Source organism: Cyprinus carpio, chromosome A10, assembly GCF_018340385.1.
Source record: "Cyprinus carpio isolate SPL01 chromosome A10, ASM1834038v1, whole genome shotgun sequence".
Lineage (NCBI taxonomy): Eukaryota > Metazoa > Chordata > Actinopteri > Cypriniformes > Cyprinidae > Cyprinus > Cyprinus carpio.
Window position 1 is genome coordinate 3,292,902 of NC_056581.1, and position 19,651 is coordinate 3,312,552.

Consider the following 19,651-nt stretch of genomic DNA (forward strand, 5'->3'; position numbering starts at 1 on the left):
GTTTTTTGGGCTTGATGTTCGTTTTACAACAGTGACCAAAATGGAAAGACAAGAGATAGCTCCCGGTTATTTCTATTTCTTAGCCTCTGGCTCGGCTGAACGTCACAAGAGATCGGCACATGCTGTAGACTTGATTTCTCTTCTTTCAGCCTGGCGCGACACATACAGGGCACAAAGGTGCAACAGCGGGACCTGAGATCCAGAAACCTGGCTGCAGATCTGTGCCCGAGCTGCCAAGAATTCGATGATCCCTTTTTGGTTACCACACACAATAGGGACTGTGCTTTACTTATCCGGGTGCCCTTGTCCCTGAGAGGGCTGAGAGCGGCATCGGATGATTATGTACGGACACTGCCAGGAGCGGGAATCAAATTAGACAAGCCGTGACCCTGCCCAACCCAAAAGAAATAGGTTCTTGGCGCGTATGCTTGGGGGACCCTCTTGAAAGAGACATTTCCATTTTCTCAAAAACGGCAGATAATGAACAGGAGTCCACTTACAAGAGTTAGCCCTAATTCAGATGGTTGGCATAATCCACGTGGACGGTTGCCCTCCGTGCACTTTCACTGGTACAGATCACAGGCCACCAGACCGGAAGACTTAATGCAAGCCAAGGGACTCTTGATTGAACAGTCATTCTGGAGTCCTTTCAGCTAATGGATGCTGGGAACCCTGTCTGGACAAACTTTAACATGAGGGAAACTTTTTTGCAATAGCTGACTTGCTTGGCTTCCTTAGTTCTGCTCAACATCAACAGAGCATCACATGTTAAAATCACCTAAAAAGTATCTGTAGGAAGTGTTTATTATAGTATTGTCTAAAAAAAAAGATCTATATATATACACACCACACACACACACGCAAACACACAACATGTAAAATACATAAAAATAAAATGTTGATTGAATCTAAAAAAAAAAGCAAAAGTATAATTGTTTTTTTTTTTTTAAAAAAAAATAATTTCAATTTGGTAACACTTTATTTTAGAAACCCTATTGTCACTATTAACACTAGCAATATTAATGCATATAATGCCGTACTCTGCACGACAGGATTTTTAGATCCTTTAATCCGACCCCCTACCTAAATTAACAACTATCTTACTAACTATTAATAAGCAGCAAGATTTTATTGAGGGAAAATTTCTTTGTGTAATAGTGAAATGTGTTCCTTAATTAAAGTGGTACATTTTATTTTATATTTTTAAATTTCATATATTTATTTTGATATTTTATTTTAATTCATATGAATCATTAATTTAATTATATACTGTCGTTACACAGTACTAATATATTTAATTGCATTTTAAAGAGATAGATAAATTTATTAAAAAATACATGTAATTTAGTTTTTTTATTTTAAACATTTATTTTATATTATAAATAAATAATTATAGTTACGTTTATTGAAATATGTCTTTTTTTATTATAAACATTTAAGTAAAAATAATAATAATACTGTTTTTATTGAAATGTATGCAAGGATTATTTTATTACATGTTGTCTAGATAACGTTTTGCTAAGAAAGTGCCAGGTGCGTGTTTGCCTATTCTTTTGCCCAAGGATTTATAGTATTTCCTCTCTGGAATTGTGGCTGTGGTATATCACTTCCGTCACTCCGTTTTAAATTAAAATATTAAAAGCGTATGGCTATATCCAAGAGCCGTATGGGAAGCACTTTGTATTCTTAGTTTGATGCCCCTGTCAGGTTTAGTGTAAGTGTGGGCGTACCATCTGCACGGTGTGGTGATGCCGGGACTCCCATCAGCATGCTGTTTTAAATTCATTAATGCCACTCAAAAATCAAAGCTAACGATACGGACAATGATAAGTGTTTATATCTTTTGGTGGACAACAAAAGATCACACATTAATTTCCATATAAAGAATACAGTTGATTGTAGCAACCCCCGAAAAAAACACCCAGCTGAACTTAACCAAAAAGCACAGAAAGCCACCAGGAATATGAATCCTATCTTTTAAGCATAGACATGGATCCAGAAGAGCTAGATTTTAGCTAGTGCCTCCTAGACTTATGCAACAGCAGCATCATATCCATCTACCAGCCTGGGCTTTCCTTTCCAGGTGACTTGCAACCAAGCGTCCTTCCCTCTTCACCTATAAGCTCCTGTAAGCCTGAGTGAGAAAGAGCTCTGGGGCTGCAACAATGCTCTCTTTGTCTTGCACCAACACTCTACCTACCAGCCAACTCTTTGATTGCAAGCCAAGACAAACCACTGTGTTGGGTACTGTTCTGGTAGCCAAACACCATGCTTGTGTTTAATATACTAAATCTTTCCTGCATTTTGCTTCCTGTCAAATCAAAGCGCGGCAAAGCGCTCGGTGGGTTTGGTCATTACTTCATTACATAGAAAAAGAAAAGGGCATGTTTATTATGATCGGAAAATTATCCAGACACATAACGGCCGATGGTGAGATAAGGCAGGTGTGCTTCCAGAGAAGCGGGTTTGTGAGGAGGAGCGCCTCAGTCAGTGGTGAGGTTATGATCCTTTAACCCCCCGTTTTCAAAGGTCACACGCTGATTTGAAGGATCACATGAAAGAGAAAGAGATGTCGACTGTGCTAACAACATGAGTCTGATGTGAGACAGGGGTTGAAAAATGAGTTTTTAAAGATGAGACGATCCAATCTTTTTGCTCAAGTATTTTTGTTTATTTTTGCTTGAGGCCAAAAAAAAGCATGTAAGTCTATATTTCCCATAAAAATAAGGCATTTCTGAGAGTTTCGGTGACATTGATACTTTGATATTTTCACACCATCAATTAAATAAAAAACCCTTAACCAAAATAATAAAATTTTGCAATTAAACTTTAAAATTTGATGCATAATTATACCAGAGACGAAACATTTTTTAGCATTAGCTGTATACTACTAGTGAAAAGCCGCCAAGTTATGGTCGTTTCGAATGTGCAGCCTTCATTTTTCAACAACAAAAGATATGGAATGCTTTCTTTCCCTCAACTCTCCTTTTTCAAAGTCCTTTATTTCACTAATCTTAGAAAGCTTAAACTAAGTGTATTTTATATAGTTATTCACAACATATCAGTACCATATTGGTTATGGCTGATATCACAGATTTTTTTTATTTATTTATGGAATTAGTGTTAGATATTCATTAGGAAATAATAAATTGTATATTACCGATCAAAAGTTTGGGGGGGGGGGGTCATTTATTGATCAAAAATACAGTAAAAACAATTACTGTGAACAAATGGTAACACTGGTCTCTTATGTGTCTTTATAGTTGCTTATTCGCAATGCATATTACTACAATATTTAGCCATTTTATTGGTACTAATTAAGCACAATATTAATCCCTTATTCTACATCCCTAATCCTACCCAATACCTAAACTTAACGACCTTACTAACTATTAAATAGCAGCAAATTAGGAATTTATTGTAAGGAAAGTCCGTAGTTAATGAATGAATAAGTGTTCCCTATTCTAACTGTTACTGAACAAATATTGTGAAATGTTCATGACAATTTAAAATAAATAATTTCTATGTGAAACAATAATCTAAAATCAAATTTATTCCTGTGATGTAAAGTTGGTATTTTCAGCAATCATTACTCCAGTCTTCCCAGTGTCACATGATCCTCATAAATCATTCTAATATGCTGGATTTCCTGATCAAGAAAAACTTTCTGATTATTATCAATGTTGAAAAACAGTTGTGCTGCTTCACACTTTCATACTCAAAACAACGAGCTTGGTAAAAACTTAAGTATAGAGACCGATTGTCCCTATTAACTAGTTGCTTATTACATGCCTATAATTAACATATTGGGCTGTTTTATTAGTACTTTTTTCCTTTTTTTATTATACTTATACGGTCATGAAGAATATGTGCTTTATTATAACATCCCTAATCCTGGGGCCCAATACCTAAACTTAACAACTACCTTTACTAACTATTAATAACAGCAAATTAGGAATTTATTGAAGCAAAAATCATAGTTATGGTTTGTTAATAGTGAGAAATCAGTAACCAGAGGTCAGGTCCACGCAGAGATCAGTAAACTGTGTTTTCAACTGTTATTGTGGGCTTTATGTTTCATTCCCCTGGTTTTTAAGCCATGATTTACCCGGCAAAAAAAAAATGTAATTCATGGTTACAGTACTAGAAAACTCAAGCTGACTAAACACAGATAAAACCTGCTACAAGGAGTTTCATCTTTTAATTAATTTTCTTTAAAACACCAAAGCAACTTCTTCTATTTACTAAAACAAATTAAGAGAGAATGACTAACTAAGATAGTTTTCATATTTTAAGAGTTCATAAATTTACTGAATTAAAATTTGTTGATCATCGCCCTCTTTGTTATTTGTGTGTTGAGGAATATGTGCATATCACTGAAACTGTTGGATTTCATATATTTGTCTACCAGGGTAACATGCGGTTTAAAGAGGCAAGTCAAGCGTAAAACTGAAAGAGTGAGGTTTGTAGCTCCTTGCATTGCAAAAGTTTTTAATTGCCTTGACAATATTTCTAAAATTCCAACAGGACTGCTTGTTACTCATTAGAAGAAACATAAGTATTTAAGCTGTATCAGTTGTTGCAGTTAACTAAACCAAGATGATTGTTAAAGGTTGCATTGTTTTTTTTAGTTCAGGTCAACTTTTTTACCGCACTGATCATGTCTCTTTTATTCAGTGCTTGGGGTTAAAGATGATGTGTCAAGATAACAAATACATAAACCTTAAGAAATGGTGTCTCAAGGTCTTTAACATAAAACCACTGAGTATGGATAAAATCCATAATAACCGATTCCTAAAAACTGTAGCTGATCTGTTGCATATTTCTCTCATGATTCAGATTGAGATGACTGTTTTCCCCACTGGAGGAAGTAAAAATATGGATTATGGACCATTTCAGTAATGTTTCGTTGAAGTTAAAAAAAAAAACACCTTGATGATAAATTAGTTTCTTACAAACATCAGTGTTTCACTTCACATGATGGAAATAATTTTTTCAGCTTATAAATTAAGTTAATTTGGTTAAAAAAAAAAGCATGAAAATCCATATCTAGAAAAACACTACACTGAGGTCACTCATAATATCACTAAAGTATCAAACTGTCTAATATTTTCTACAAAATTAATTACAACCAGACGTCTCTCCTTCAGGTTGCGAGACACAAAGCTGACCAGACAAAGATCATTTCATAGCAGGGGTTGAAAATTAGTGTTTTAAAGGACCGTGTTGTATCAACCAATCAGGTTCTTATTAACTGGCCATATAGAAACAATAACCTTATAAAATATCAATAAGAGTTTAAGTCATTAAAAAACAGAGATACAAAAAAGGGCTAGATTACTTAAAGCTGTCATATTAACTTCGGAACAGGCAAAACTTATAAGGTTGCAGCACACTTCAGGGAAACACAAAAGAAACACATAAAACAGGTGTGACACTAATGCCAAAGGAACTCATCCAAAACCCTGAAGAGAAAAATGTGTACTGAAACTTCACAGAGCAGCAGTGCCTCCTGCTGGACACCACTTTAACTGCTCGATCCACAGGAGTGAACCAACATCCTGCAGAGTTCAGCTCCTGCCTGCTGCAACACACCTGTCTAGAAGTTTCTAGCACTCTGAAACACCTCGATCCGCTGGTTAATGTGTGTCGGAGCTAAACAATTCAGGAGCAAGATTGGCGCGAATAAAAACTGGTGCAAGTTAAAACCAGGAATCATTTAGGTTAGGCTCACCACAGAGATTTGTGGCACCGGCTTATACTTTTATCCTTATCTACCTTGACTCCCTTTGTAATTAAGTAACTCAAAATCACATTGGTCCAAAATCCTTCCCTAAGTGATTGCATTTTAAATATGATACAATATACATTAACATAATAACTCCCCCACACCTGACAGTTATAGATTTATGTGCAGAGGAAATGACTTCATCAGAAGGGAATTCAGCGGCAATACCTGCGTGACTGTATTCTTCACCTTCTCATCATTCTTCTCCCTCTCAACCTTCTTTGACACTTTCTCTCGGATCCTCTCTCTCTCTGATTCATCACCTGCATACTATGGCAGACACAGTATGATATCTTCAGAAATCACCGAACTGAACACAAATCGTAAAAGAGAACGTACCTCAAAATCATCTCCTTGGTTCCTTTAAATACAGAAACCAAAAATAGATTTTACATAACATCTGCATTATGCTAACAAAAGACATTACAAGAGAAAGGGTGCCTTATTCAGGTGAAGGTTTCGTTCTTTTCTCCCGACCGGCTCATGACTGGAACCGAGCTCTACTTTTATTAGCTGACATAAAAAATATACAGTACAGACCAAAAGTTTGGAATCATTACTATTTTTAATGTTTTTGAAAGAAGTCTCTTCTGCTCATCAAGCCTGCATTTATTTGATCAAAAATACAGAAAAAATAGTAATATTGTGCAATATTATTACAACTTAAAAATAATAGTTTTCTATTTGAATATCACTTTTAAAACAAAATATTTTATTCCTGTGATGCAAAGCTGAATTTTCAGCATCATTACTCCAGCCTTTGCAGTGTCACATGTAAACATCCGTCTATAACATGATCATTTAGAAATCATTCTAATATTCTGATTTATTATGAGTGTTGGAAAAACAGTTCTGCCTGTCAATATATTTGATGAATAAAAGGTTAAAAAGAACTGCCTTTATTCAAAAATAAAAAGAAAAAATTCTAATAATATATATTATATAATATATATTTTCTTTACTATCACTTTTTATCAATTTAACACATCCTTGCTGAATTAAAAGTATTGATTTTATTTAAAAAGAAAGAAAAAAAAATTACTGACCAGTAGTGTATATTGTTATTACAAAATATTTATAGTTTAAAAACATATAGCTCTCTTTTTTTTTTTTTTTTTTACTTTTTTATTCATTCATATTCATTTAAACTTGTAATTAATATATTCACAAAATTACATTTTTTTATGTATTTTTTATCAAATAAATGCAGGCTTGATGAGCCGAAGAAAACTTCTTTCAAAAACATTTACAAATCAGTAATGTTTTCACAAACTTTTGCGTCTGTACTGTAATTAGTGACAAAAACATAAACGTAAAAAAAAATTTGACCTGTCGCTAAAGTGTGGAAGAACTAAAATTGCAAAAAAATAAAATAAAAGCAAATTTATAATTTTAATACATACTACAATAGTCTAATAATAATAATAAAAAACTGAATGTAATATTGCTTTTAGGAAGCATGTTTATTTTTTCCCTCCTTTTTTATTGAAGGATATACAGTTCTTGAAACTTCTGGAATCATAAAATTAACTGAGGCTAAATTCACTTCAGTATTCTAAGTCACTGATTAGAAAAAGCTTAAAGACAAGACTTTTTTTTTTCATAATAACCACAGAATAGTGAAAACAGGGATCTTTGCGTTGGGCAAAAGGGATAATTCATTTCAAAAGTTTGCATAAACAAGGGGATAATCATAGACATGAAATGCATTGTGGAACATGATTGTATCATGTTGTCTTTAATGTGGTCTCTACATAAATGAAAGAAATTCATAAAAGTTTTAAGAGAGTGTAGTGTGCCATACTTTGTTGCTTTGGACTGTGATTTCTTCCCTTCTTCTTTGTTTTTCTCTTTTTTAACTTTAATTTCACGTGGAATGATGTCATCAAAGGGAGAAGGTAAGACCTCCACAAAACCAACGACTCCATATAAAAATAAAGGTCAATAAAATTTCAAGCCAATGCATGAGGGGGGGGGGGGGGGGGGGGACTGAAAACAAACCTCTGTGGATCTAAATCTTGTGTGTGTTGAGCGGGGGGGGGGGGGGGGGGGGGCCCGTTCATCTCCTCTGTCACAACTCCACCTCTGCGAGCCGGAGAATGTTATACACACCCGTACCATCTCCTGTGAGCCAAAGCACAACACACAAACAATGGAAATCAAAGAAACAAAGAAAAACAAAGAAAAATAAAAAATAAAAACATAAACACATAAACATAAATCAATAAAGTAAAAATGAGCAAGACTTATAGGAACAGTTCACCCAAAATTTAGTCAAAAAAAAGTCTTGTGTGTTCACCAAAGCTGCAAGTATTTGAACAAACAATACAGAATAATAAATTTTGTGAAATATAATTACAATCTAAAAAAAAAATAACGGTTTTCTATTGTAATATATTGTAAAATGTAATTTATTCCTGTGATGCAATGCTGAATTTTCAGCATCATTACTCCAGACTCCAATTTAACATGATAAATCATTCACCTTTATTATTATTATTATTATTATTAGCAGCATCGCAGACAGTTGTGCTGCTTAATATTTTTCTGGAAACTGTGATGCATTTCTTTTTTCTTTTTCAGGATTCTTCGATGAACAGAAAATTGAAAAGAAGAGCATTCATTTAAAATAGAAATCTTTTGTAACATTATAAATCTCTTGACTCCTGATCAATTTAATGCATCCGTCCTAAACCATTTTAAAAAGTCCCCTAACCATTTTTTCCTTTCCAAAAATGACCCCCTTAAACAGGTCATAAAACCTTAAACATTTTGTGAAACATCACCTTTCCAAAAATGGTGTGTTTGTTGTTGAGTTCATCGGCCCGTCCAAGAGTGAAGAAGAACTGGCTCCCATCATCATGAGGTCCTGCGTTTGCCATAGCAACCAAACCTCATGTGAAATTCATCCTGCATTGAGAAACCCAAACAGTTAAAAACAGTAACCTTTACAATGCTTTCCAGCACATTCTTATACTACCTTGTCTTAATCTTCTAAATAACCAATTCTTCACAAAAGTCAGGACCAACTTTAAAACCGTAGATGGACTCCCCGCCCGTCCCAGTGCCTGTGGGATCTCCTCCTTGAACGATGAATTCTGGCACCACGCGATGAAAGACTGTGCCATCATAGTAACCTGCAAAACAGAGACAAATGTTTACGATGAGTAATCAAGGTATTTCATTTAACAACATGACATCATGACAAGTGCCTCGTCTTGTTTGCATTAACTTCTGCATATCTCACAGTATGACGCCACCTACCCTCCATACAGAGCTGAGTGAAGTTTCTACACGCCTCGGGAGCTTCCTTAGACCAGAGCTCTATATCAATATCACCCGCGGAGGTCTTCAGCAAGACCTGTGAGAACACATCATGTGTCACTTACCACAGATACAACGGTCTTGGTGCTTTAACAAGGTTTTTTTTTTTTTCAGTGACATTAGAAAAATACAGGAAACAAAGAAAAATACATAGCAAAAACAGCTCAAATTACCCCCCCCAAAAAAGGCTATTGTATTATATTTGATAAGAAAATGTATATGGCCTCTAAATAAAAAAAATAAAATAAAATAAAATAAAAACTTGTTCCCAATGTAGTTTAATACTTTTTTAGCAAGTAAAAAGGCCTTTTAGTTTAATTAATGTCCACAATAAGGTCCTGATTTATGCTTTTTTTTTTTTTTTAATCTTTACTTTTTAATAAGTTAAACATAACAATAAGTTAGTATTCTTAGTAATATCTCAAGATAAACACTTACAAGACTGAAGCAACTTAGGTTTGATTACCCATACATCTTTTTTTTTTTGGTTTATGTTTAAATGTGAGTGTTCATTTGCTCAGTCATCATTGTATTTCACATCACAATATTTTTCTCACCACCACAACAATAACAACTACAGAGCTTTGATCATAAAACTAAGCATTTAAATATCAAATTACTAAGACATAACATATTATTAGAAGATTTAGAGAGACAACCGACTCATATAATTTAGTGTCTGTTGTCCATTACACTCATATAAAGATCTCACTGACTAACATTACAGAATTTCATTTCTTTGGCCATATAAATATCAGCAATAGAACCAAATTGCATATTTTGCTCAGATTTACCCTCTAAATAAATAAACTGAGGTGTTTTTCCCCTCCTCGAATATGAGATCCATAATCTCAAAATATAATATTATCCATAAAAGCCTGATACCTCAAATACGACACTCTACAAAACACACCAAACTGTTCCAACTGTTTTCCAAAAAAAAAAAAAAAAAAAAAAAAAAAAAAAAAAAAAAAAAAATATATATATAATATATATATATATATATATATATTATATATATTATATATATATATATATATATATAGTATATTATATATATATATTATTTCATATGACAGGCTTTAAAAGGCTAATAACACAAAAAGTAAATACATGTAATAATATTACTACATTGTTTAAAAAAAAAAATACCAAGTGTTGCATGATAACTCTTACTTAAGATACAAAAAGACAAAAAAAAAAAAAAAAAAGATGATGAATATATCGGGCTTACATTACATTATTTTCCATGAATATGAGTTTGACATGTTTCCATTCGTGGGTGGCTCTTGAATGTATATGTTGCTCATCTTTAACGCGTATTATTTGGGTATATTTTTCTCTCAGAGCTGTACAGAATAACGCAGATATTACAAGAACATCACTAGCACGTCCAACAAATATTAAGTATTTTTCTAATGTGATGTTTTACCAAGCGAACTCAAGTCCTGCCGCCAGAGAGTTTCACTGACTCGCTCCTGCAGCGCTTGTTCGGTCTTATCGCCCCCTACTGGAACGGAGGATGCAATGGTACATATTTATTTATCATGTCATAGACTATTATCAGAAGATGTAGCATTCAAATGACGGATAGTAATCACTGACCTATTTTCAATGTGCAATTTTGAATATATAAAAGCTCGATATACAAGTGTACTTAAGCCTCTCCGTTGATTGTGTTGTCAGGTGGTATATGTTACTTTTTCTCCGCGTTGGTGAAGATGGACCAATCACAGCCGCTTATGATTACAGGGTTTGATTAATACGTTTATAAAAAAGAAATAAAATAAAATAAATCAGGGAAGGTTTTCATTTATATATCAGGTATAAAGTGCACGTACAACTCTGTCTTCATTACAACATCTTGCTCTTTAGTTGTCATCTCTCTGCTGGGGGAAAATGTAAAGGTCTGTAAGGGGGAACCACAGCGTACTCGACGTTTCCAGCCGGAGTTTTTTACCAAACGGATACACGTTTTGAAAAGCGGCGGAGTAGAAACCATAGACAGTAAAAGAAACAGACGAGTTGTTTTGCTGTTTTATAATTGAGATCAGTAAGCGCTCGAGTATATCATGGCTGCCCCAGGTACGCGTTTGCAGAGACTGTCCATTAGTTTTGCTGGTTGTTGTTGATATGCCGCTTCTGGAATGTTCTAGAAAGTGTCCCTCACTTCAATTAGTATCTTCACATCAGACACAGATCCTTATATTTCAGACTTCTTATTTTACTCTTAGGTGGTGGTAAGATATTCTGTGTATAGATATACAATGTTTGGTTTAATGCAAGCTGCTCGATGTTTTATGGTGAGATCAGTTCTGAAATCTTTGTAGATTTAGATTAACGTTAAATGTTCTACGAAAACACGTTTTCCTCCAGATAGTTGGTTTTTGTAATAAGTGGAGATGAATTCACGTCCTAATGTGAAATTGTTTTGCTAACAGGCCCAAACAAGGACAACATCAGAGCAGGCTGCAAACGATGTGGATATCGTGAGTGTGACGATTCTCTCTGTCTGTGTATCTCTCTGTTTGTCTGTCTACCTGGTAATACTGACTTTATAATAACTTTTGTTAAAGGGGTCATATGATGCGATTTCAATTTTCCTTACTCTTTGGAGTGTTACAAGCTCTTGGTGAATAAAGATGATCTGTTAAGTTGCAAAGACTAAAGTCTCCAATCCAAAGAGATATTCTTTGTAAAAGTTGAGACTCGTCCTCACCCTCCTGAAACGGCTCGTTCTAACACACCCCCACATATCTACGTCAGTGTGTGGGAAGATTTGCATAACGCCGCCCTGATGTTCACGCAAAGAAAGAAGGCGTACCTTTTATTCTCGTTGTAGTATTGTTGTTGTCGCCGCCGCCATGTCGTATAGACACTGTGTGTTTCACTGTGAAAGAGAAACTTCTTTGTTTTTGCCTTCCAAAAGAAGACGCGACTAGAAATCATGTTTATATCACGTTTATAATGGGTTTTATGTTTTTGTCTCGTCGCTCCAGCCGGACAGGGCATCACAATATGTTAAGAGCATAGACTGTATAAAAACATGGACGTAGTGTCCGTGACGTCACCCATAGACTCCTGAAGAGTGTTTTTGAAGCTCAAAGTGTGCAGAGCGGGTCTTCACCATCTTGGCAGCGCGACTCTCCCGGATAAACGAAAATGGGCAAAAAGGCGGGAGCTGGTTGCTGAAGCCACGCCCACCTAGCGCGACTGCAGTGTCAGCAGCGGCAATCCACCTGTCACTCAAGTGGCCACGCCCTTAATTATGCAGAACTTTAAAGCTTAATATAATTTAAACTGATTAGTTATAATAAAAAAAAAATTCACCCCCTCACAGTTATCATGAAGGGCATAAATAGCTTTATAGACCAAAATCATTTTTTGAACCAGGCTGTAAACATGTTTTTTTTTTTTTTGCTGTAAAGTTGGGCATTTTAACATGGGGAGTCTATGGGACTGACTCCCTTTTGCAGCCAGCCTCTAGCGGCCAGTCGATGAATTGCTGTTTTAGTCACTTTCTTGTTGGCTTCACGAAAGAGAGCGGGAGGTTGCCGCTCGGTTAAGGGGTGTAACATTTCCGTCACACGCTTGAGGCATTCGGCTAATCACAACGCACTGAATAGCTGGCCAATCACAGCACACCTCGCTTTTCAGAGCGATGAGCTTTGTAAAAATCGACGCGTTTCAGAAGGCGGAGCATAGAGGAGAAACAATAATGTACAGTATGTGGAAAATAATGTGTTTTTTAACCTTAAACACATTTAATTACACCAAATACACAAAATAATGTTCTTTTTAGCAGCATCATATGACCCCTTTAATAAATCATAAACGAACATTACATAATGCTTAAGAGATCATAAGTTAATATAAATTCACATAGCTAGAAATATGAGATAATGTGCTTATTTAATGTTTACTAATGAGTGTAGATTGATGTGGAATTTTTTATTAAAAATAGTTTAACATAAGGCTGCAACATAACCAAATGTCACTCTATCTATCTATCTATCTATCTATCTATCTATCTATCTGTCTATCTAGTCAGTATGTTATTTTGTCTGTCTGTCTCTATATATCTATCTTGTGGGGTTTTTTTTCTGTGTCTATCATCCATCTATCTGTCTGTACATATATTTGTCTATCTGATGTTCGTCTGTCTGTCTTTTTTCTGTATATCTATCTATTATTTCAGTTCATCCATGTGATAATGGTTCTTTTCTTTGTCATCATCCATTGTTTTCTTCAGCTGGTCATTTGACTTTTGAATGTCGTAATTTTGTCCGTGTGGATCCGAGGAAGGACATTGTTTTGGATGTGAGCAGCACCAGCAGTGAGGAGAGTGAAGAAGAGGAGCAGGAAGCTGTCAGTAAAGAGAAGATCTTCGACAGCAGCCATTCAAAAGGTCACTTCACTGTTTCACACAATGTTTTATGTTTCCTCTTCTGTCTCAGGTCTTCCTGCTGTTTGTGCATGCATATATACTAAACATTTCACTGAATACTGAGGATATTGTTAATAATGATCATTTGTCACTGAATGCTTTTTGTGATTGGGAACATTTTTTGTTTTTAAATACATGCTTCGTTCACAGGCTCTCATGAAGATTCCCGAAAAGAAAAATGTAAAAAGAAAAGCAAGGACAGATCCCATCGTAAGGCCAAAAAGAGGTAAACATTTGATAAATAACACTTTTTCCACCTACATAGATTTATTTGAACTAAAACACTATTTTAATAGATAACAAAAATCTTGCCATGTGCATATTGATATGAGATTTTTGTAGATTATAGATGTCTTTACTGCCCTGTTTGATAATATTCTTATTGTTTTTATACTCTCAGGTCTTATTCATCAAGTGATGATGAGGAGGAAGTAAGCAAGAAGAAGAAAAAGCACAAGAGTCACAAGAAGAAAGGGAAAAAGGAAAAAAGGGAGAAAGAGAAGAAACACAAGAAAAAACATAAAAAGAACGAGACCGAATCCTCTTCATCTGACAGCTCTACTGGATCATCAGACACAGACTGAAGCTTTGACAGGACCACAGCATCACAGCAAAGAGAAGGACACTGGAAAATACCTTCTGCCAGAGCCATTTGTACATAAGACACCTTTATACTTTAGAAACAAGTCTTTTCTTTTATAGTTATCTCTGAGAGTTGGAGTGATGGTTATTTTGTGATGTTTCTAATGAAACTGTATTTTGTATATAAATGAAATGAAAACAACCTAAAATGCTTTCAGGTGAATACTTTTACAAAGTTTGTGTTTTTTTTTTAATGTTTTACTAGAACTTCTGAGGGAAAAAAAGGGGGGGGGGGGTGTCATAGGCAATTATTTTTACCTTTTAACTCGGTGAGCGGTGACCTGGCAGCTTTATTTACCATTTAGCAGTCATTATACAAATACATTAGACTGCAGAATGGCATGAAAACCAGAGAATAATAAAATGCAATCTCATAATTTCCTCTGGTTATCTTACAGTATGTGGTTAAGTCTTTCTGCTCGTATCTAAAAGTGATGTATGCCGAACAGTTGAAGGGTAGAGATGTTAAAGTCATCCAGATTGCTCAAATTCATATTTTCTTTTACGTTTAAATGTTTTATTGTCCTGACTCTGAGGGTGGAGTCCAGTCACGTAGACTTTATCAGAGAGAGGAAAGAAATGACCCACGCACACTGATGACAGCTCTTTTCTATACACTGTCACATACAGCATAAGCCCACTGTTTTTTGTTTGTTGTTGTTGTTTGTGTTTGTTTTTTTTAACAGATGGCAGTAACAATGTTTCATTGCCTTTTCTGCCCAGTCTCATTAGGAATAGATTTTTTTTTTCCGTATTCTACAATAGCTAATTATTAGTTTCAAAATTACAAGTTTATAAGTTTCAACTTTTTTTTTTTTTTTTTTGTTTTTTTTTTTTGTCAAATAGTTTGGCAGACATGAGAGGTGTGGCAGCAAAGAACATCAAGGTGTGAAAGCAATTAGCAATCCTTGGAAAAAGTTATTTGTGGCTATTAATAATCATTAGCTATAGCTAGTGTAACTGGACTTTGAACCTATAAGAAGAGCAAAGTTTATTTTGACTATAAAAAAAAATTGTAATTACATTTTCCTATTTATTTCCGAGGGTGGGTCTTAACATGTGACGTTTCAAACCCTATATAATCTTGGCACATTGTGCACGTTTCAGTAGTGGAATATCCTGACCCAACTGAGAAAGATCAGGAAAATCAGGTAAAATCAAGCTGCAATGAAATATTACCTACTTTTTGGTAAGCTTTCTGTATAAGTAAACACTACATTTAAAAGTCGAGTTAACTAACAAAATCTTTTCAATTCTATGGGTGGTTATAGGTTAGAAAAATGCTTTGGAGGAAAAACTATTTATCAGTAAATACATAGATAGGGCCTATTTATTTACAGTTTTGTGTAATTTGCATCTGCAGTGATCTATGTGTAATGTCTGGATGGTTGCATACTGCTGCTTAGGTTGTGCAGCCTGCCAAATGAAGAGAGACATCAACATAAGGAAGAGTAATGGAACACTGAAACCATGAGAAGTGAAAAAGAAGCATGATCTATCTACACTACTATAACAAGTCCTTATGTATTGCTCTCAGAAATGTAATATTAAAGAAAGGTATGAAAATGTCTTTGGTATCAGAAGTTTAATTAGGCAAAAAAAAAAAAAAAAAACACACTGTTTCCATTTACTAAGTTTGGAGGGTTTATTTCACCCAAAATAGGCAAAATACTCATCCTTCCACATTCATGTTATCCAATAATGTAGGTTCAGTGGTGTAACCAACACATTGCTGATTATGTGTGGCCTGTTGGTTGTGTTGTGAAACATATTTGTGCCTATGTATGCAGTTAAAGAGAAGCATAATTATGGATATATGTAGAACTTCCTTGCAATGCTACAGTAGATTAATTCTACTATTTGTAACAATGTGTTCATTTATTTCAGTTAAAATGACTGCAAAGTGAATTCTTTGTAAAGTTGCAGATATATTGATTTTCTTTATATCTACTTCAGCACCACCCTCCCTGGTCACCTGCCGTTACCTGTCATGATTCCAGAGTATCCGCCCTCTTGGGAGGGAGGAGTAATGTCAAGGTTATGTTCTGTTTGGTCTTAGTTTTCATTGTGTTCTGTTGCTCTTTGCCTGTTTGGCCTGCTTTCCCAATGAGTTTGATTGACTGACCCCATTCACCTGCCATTAGATCATTTTGTTTGCACTGTGTATTTAAGCTCTGTATTTTGTTCTGTTCAGTGTCTTATCTTAACGTTGTTACCTGGATGTTGTTTCCATTTGTTGTTTTTTTCTCAATTAAATACTACTTAACTGATCTTCAAGACTGATCATTCTGTATCAGTCAGCAAGCAGGTTATAAAATTAATTTTTGTATTAAATATTTAGAAAAATTCATATATATATACATATTAACATTAGACAGAAAAATACTAAAGCTGTGTTGTAATTGGTTTGTTGTGACATAATTTGTCCGTAAGTCAGTAAAGCTATAAACGTTTGTTGTCAAGTTGAATCCAGTAATCAGGCATCACAGGGACATGTCTGACTGTGACGTGTATACAGGATATTTCCAATATTATGTAATCAATATTTTTTTTTCCTTATTGCTGATATTATATTCAATGATAATTAAAAGTTATGCCAAGAAATTATTTGAATGTAAGCTGATTTTCCAAAACCCTACTTTTAATTTTTGCTATAAGCTTTTAATGCAATATTTCTATGCTTACAATCAGGAAAATATTTCTCTATTTTCCATTTGTTTTTTATTTGATTATCATTGATTGTCCTACATCATTAAAACTCTTTCTTAAAATCCCTCATTTGTTTTTCAACAAAATTTTGCTTTAGGTGTAATGTAAAATTTACCTTGAAGATAGTTGGATTGGTCTTAGAACTGTCCTAGAACTCTTCAATAAAGAAGTCAGTACAACACTTTAGGGTCAACAAGTTTATTTTTTGAAGAAGAAGAAGAAGTGGGGAAAGAAATTAATACTTTCATTCAACAAGGACACATTAAATTGATCAAACGTGACTGTGTGTGTGGCACTGAAAACTGGAGTAATGATGTTGAAAATTCATAACAGGAACAAATTACATTTTAAAATATATTAAAATAGAAACAGTTATTTTACATTGTAATAATATTTTACTGTATGTTTTGGCTATAATGATATGTTGTGTCACTGTCTTTGTAAAAGCGATGGTTCACAAGGATGACTGACGTGGCAGCACATTTCATCACTGAAAGGTGTGACAGAAAACCAAATATGTGTCTTTTAACTATTTAGAACTTTGGACCTAAAGGAAGTGCAATATATATTTCCACAATACAGCTGTCAGTATAAAATTTTATGACATTTATTCTTGATTTAAAGGGTGTGGCTGAATATGTGACTTCCCAACTGTATATGAAGACATTCTGTGCCAGCTTTGGTGGGTAGAAGAATTTTTTGACTCATCGAAAAAGAAGGCAAAGGTATGTACATTTAAATATACTTAATTTTTGAGCAACTTCTTGTATAAATCAATCCTCTACTTAAATTTCACATTAACTAAAATTTGTTTGAAAAATTTTAGCAATTTTGAAAAAAAAAAAAAAGTGTTTCAGCATAAATATTCCCGATGCCTCACATTTCTTTACTTCTAGATCATGGAGGTCACATCTCAGCCTGCTGCATTTGCACCCAGTGACTTTCACACGGGCTTATTGAGCTGCTGTGAAGACACAAGCGTATGTAAGTGATTCCAATGGCACTAAACAAATACATTGTTACTACATTGTGTTTATAAAGTTTAAGTAGTCATAACGTGACTTTAACATCAGTCATATATTTCTATTAGGTTGTTATGGCTGTTTCTGCCTCACTTGTTTGGGCTGTTCCATTGCCAGTGACATGAATGAGTGCTGCTGCTGCGGTTTAGGCATGCCGATCCGAAGTGTTTACAGAACTAAATACAACATACCAGTTAGTATCTATCTATCTATCTATCTATCTATCTATCTATCTATCTATCTATCTATCTCTCTCTCTCTCTCTCTCTCTCTCTCTCTCTCTATATATATATATATTATATACATATATATTATATATATATATATATATATATATATATCACAAATTAAAGGGATACTCCACCCCAAAATGAATATTTTGTCATTAATCTCTTACCCCCATGTCATTCCAAACCCGTAAAAGCTCCATTCATCTTCGGAACACAATTTAAGATATTTTGGATGAAAACCGGGAGGCCTGTGACTGTCCCATAGACTGCCAAGTAAGTTACACTGTCAAGGTACTTAAAAGGTATAAAAGTCGTCGTCAGAATACTCCATCTGCCATCAGACGTGCAATCTGGGTTATATGAAGCGATGGGAACACTTTTGGTAAGCGATGAAAACAAAAATAACAACTTTATTCAACAATTCCTTTGTCAACAGTCTCCTCTGTGTCTCTCCATATCACCCTATGCTGCGTATGCTCTTCTGTATCAACCCGCGCCACAAGGGTGTGCTGTTTTCTAAAACTTTCAAATCAAAGCTAAATACACTTAGAAAAAGCGCATCCTTGTGGCGCGGATGACACAGAAGAGCATACGCAGCATACGGTGAAATGGGAGAGACACAGAGGAGACTGCGGACAAAGGAATTCTTGAATAAAGTCATTATTTTTGTCTTCTTCGCTTACAAAAAGTGTTCCCATGGCTTCATATAACCCAGATTGCACGTCTGATGGCAGATGGAGTATTCTGACGACGACTTTCATATCTTTTGTGGACCTTGACATTGTTATTTACTTGGCAGTCTATGGGACAGTCACAGGCCTCCCGGTTTTCATCGAAATATCTTAAATTGGGTTCGAAGACGAACTGAGCTTTTAACGGGTTTGGGAATGACATGGGGGTAAGTGATTAATGACAAAAATGTTCCATTTTGGGGTGAGTAGCCCTTTAATATATATTTATATTTTGTCTTATCATCTGCAGGGATCCCTGTGTAATGACTTTGGGCTGGTTACTTCTGCATGCCTTGCGCAGCCTGCCAGTTGAAGAGAGACATTGACATCAGGAAGCGTACTGGAGGAATTCTGAGGAAAATATATTTTACAAGGAACAAAAGCCCTGAACATAATTATTCTGTGTGTTTTTTAAAGGCAAAGGGAAAATGCTATCTAGCAGCCTAATATACAGTACACTACCATATAGACAACTTCATTATTGCCTTTTGGGAACTCAATAAAAATAAATACTATTCGCAAATACTTTAAACTAATCAACTTTATGACTTCATGAAAGTAAAGGCTGTTATGAGCACTGGATTGATAATAGTTTTTGTACCACAGCCATCGTGTTACTCAAAATGGGCGTTGCTCAATGTCACAATTCCGATTCCATTTATAATAGAGGTCCAATAGAGAAAGAAATCACACTGATTATATTATCAGATTATGCCATGTTGGTTGTGTTGTGAACAATATGTGTGCCGAAACCTGGT

The 19,651-nt window shown here is 34.8% G+C and overlaps 3 protein-coding genes across 3 annotated transcripts; 2 read left to right on the forward strand and 1 right to left on the reverse strand.

Annotated features, from left to right (window-relative positions):
* Nucleotides 1–8,536: 8,536 nt before the first annotated feature.
* Nucleotides 8,537–10,472, reverse strand: LOC122146390 (spliceosome-associated protein CWC27 homolog). Its single transcript, XM_042764748.1, has 3 exons — nucleotides 10,352–10,472; nucleotides 9,053–9,149; nucleotides 8,537–8,925 (listed from the first exon to the last, which is right to left on the reverse strand). The coding sequence occupies exons 1-3, from the start codon at nucleotides 10,361–10,363 to the stop codon at nucleotides 8,783–8,785; spliced, it is 252 nt and encodes an 83-aa protein (XP_042620682.1). The 5' UTR covers nucleotides 10,364–10,472; the 3' UTR covers nucleotides 8,537–8,782.
* A 564-nt stretch (nucleotides 10,473–11,036) lies between these two features.
* LOC109073880 (protein SREK1IP1-like) lies at nucleotides 11,037–14,343 on the forward strand. Its single transcript, XM_019089948.2, has 5 exons — nucleotides 11,037–11,197; nucleotides 11,554–11,601; nucleotides 13,365–13,520; nucleotides 13,710–13,785; nucleotides 13,960–14,343. Exons 1-5 carry the CDS (start codon nucleotides 11,185–11,187, stop codon nucleotides 14,141–14,143), a joined length of 477 nt encoding a protein of 158 aa, XP_018945493.1. The 5' UTR covers nucleotides 11,037–11,184; the 3' UTR covers nucleotides 14,144–14,343.
* A 3,213-nt stretch (nucleotides 14,344–17,556) lies between these two features.
* On the forward strand, nucleotides 17,557–19,278 carry LOC122146392 (placenta-specific gene 8 protein-like). The gene is made up of 4 exons (XM_042764749.1): nucleotides 17,557–17,635; nucleotides 17,807–17,894; nucleotides 18,001–18,125; nucleotides 19,144–19,278. Exons 2-4 carry the CDS (start codon nucleotides 17,810–17,812, stop codon nucleotides 19,204–19,206), a joined length of 273 nt encoding a protein of 90 aa, XP_042620683.1. The 5' UTR covers nucleotides 17,557–17,635; nucleotides 17,807–17,809; the 3' UTR covers nucleotides 19,207–19,278.
* The last annotated feature ends 373 nt before the right edge of the window (nucleotides 19,279–19,651 follow it).

Coding starts and splice junctions, on each gene's coding strand:
- LOC122146390 (XM_042764748.1), bottom strand. Junction 8,926..9,052: donor CACTCAGCTCTGTATGGAGG/GTAGGTGGCGTC, acceptor TCTGTTTTGCAG/GTTACTATGATGGCACAGTC.
- LOC109073880 (XM_019089948.2), top strand. Junction 13,521..13,709: donor CGACAGCAGCCATTCAAAAG/GTCACTTCACTG, acceptor CTTCGTTCACAG/GCTCTCATGAAGATTCCCGA. Junction 13,786..13,959: donor CATCGTAAGGCCAAAAAGAG/GTAAACATTTGA, acceptor TTATACTCTCAG/GTCTTATTCATCAAGTGATG.
- LOC122146392 (XM_042764749.1), top strand. CDS start 17,810: ATGGAGGTCACATCTCAGCCTGCTGCATTTGCACCCAGTGACTTTCAC. Junction 17,895..18,000: donor CTGTGAAGACACAAGCGTAT/GTAAGTGATTCC, acceptor TATTTCTATTAG/GTTGTTATGGCTGTTTCTGC. Junction 18,126..19,143: donor GAACTAAATACAACATACCA/GTTAGTATCTAT, acceptor TATCATCTGCAG/GGATCCCTGTGTAATGACTT.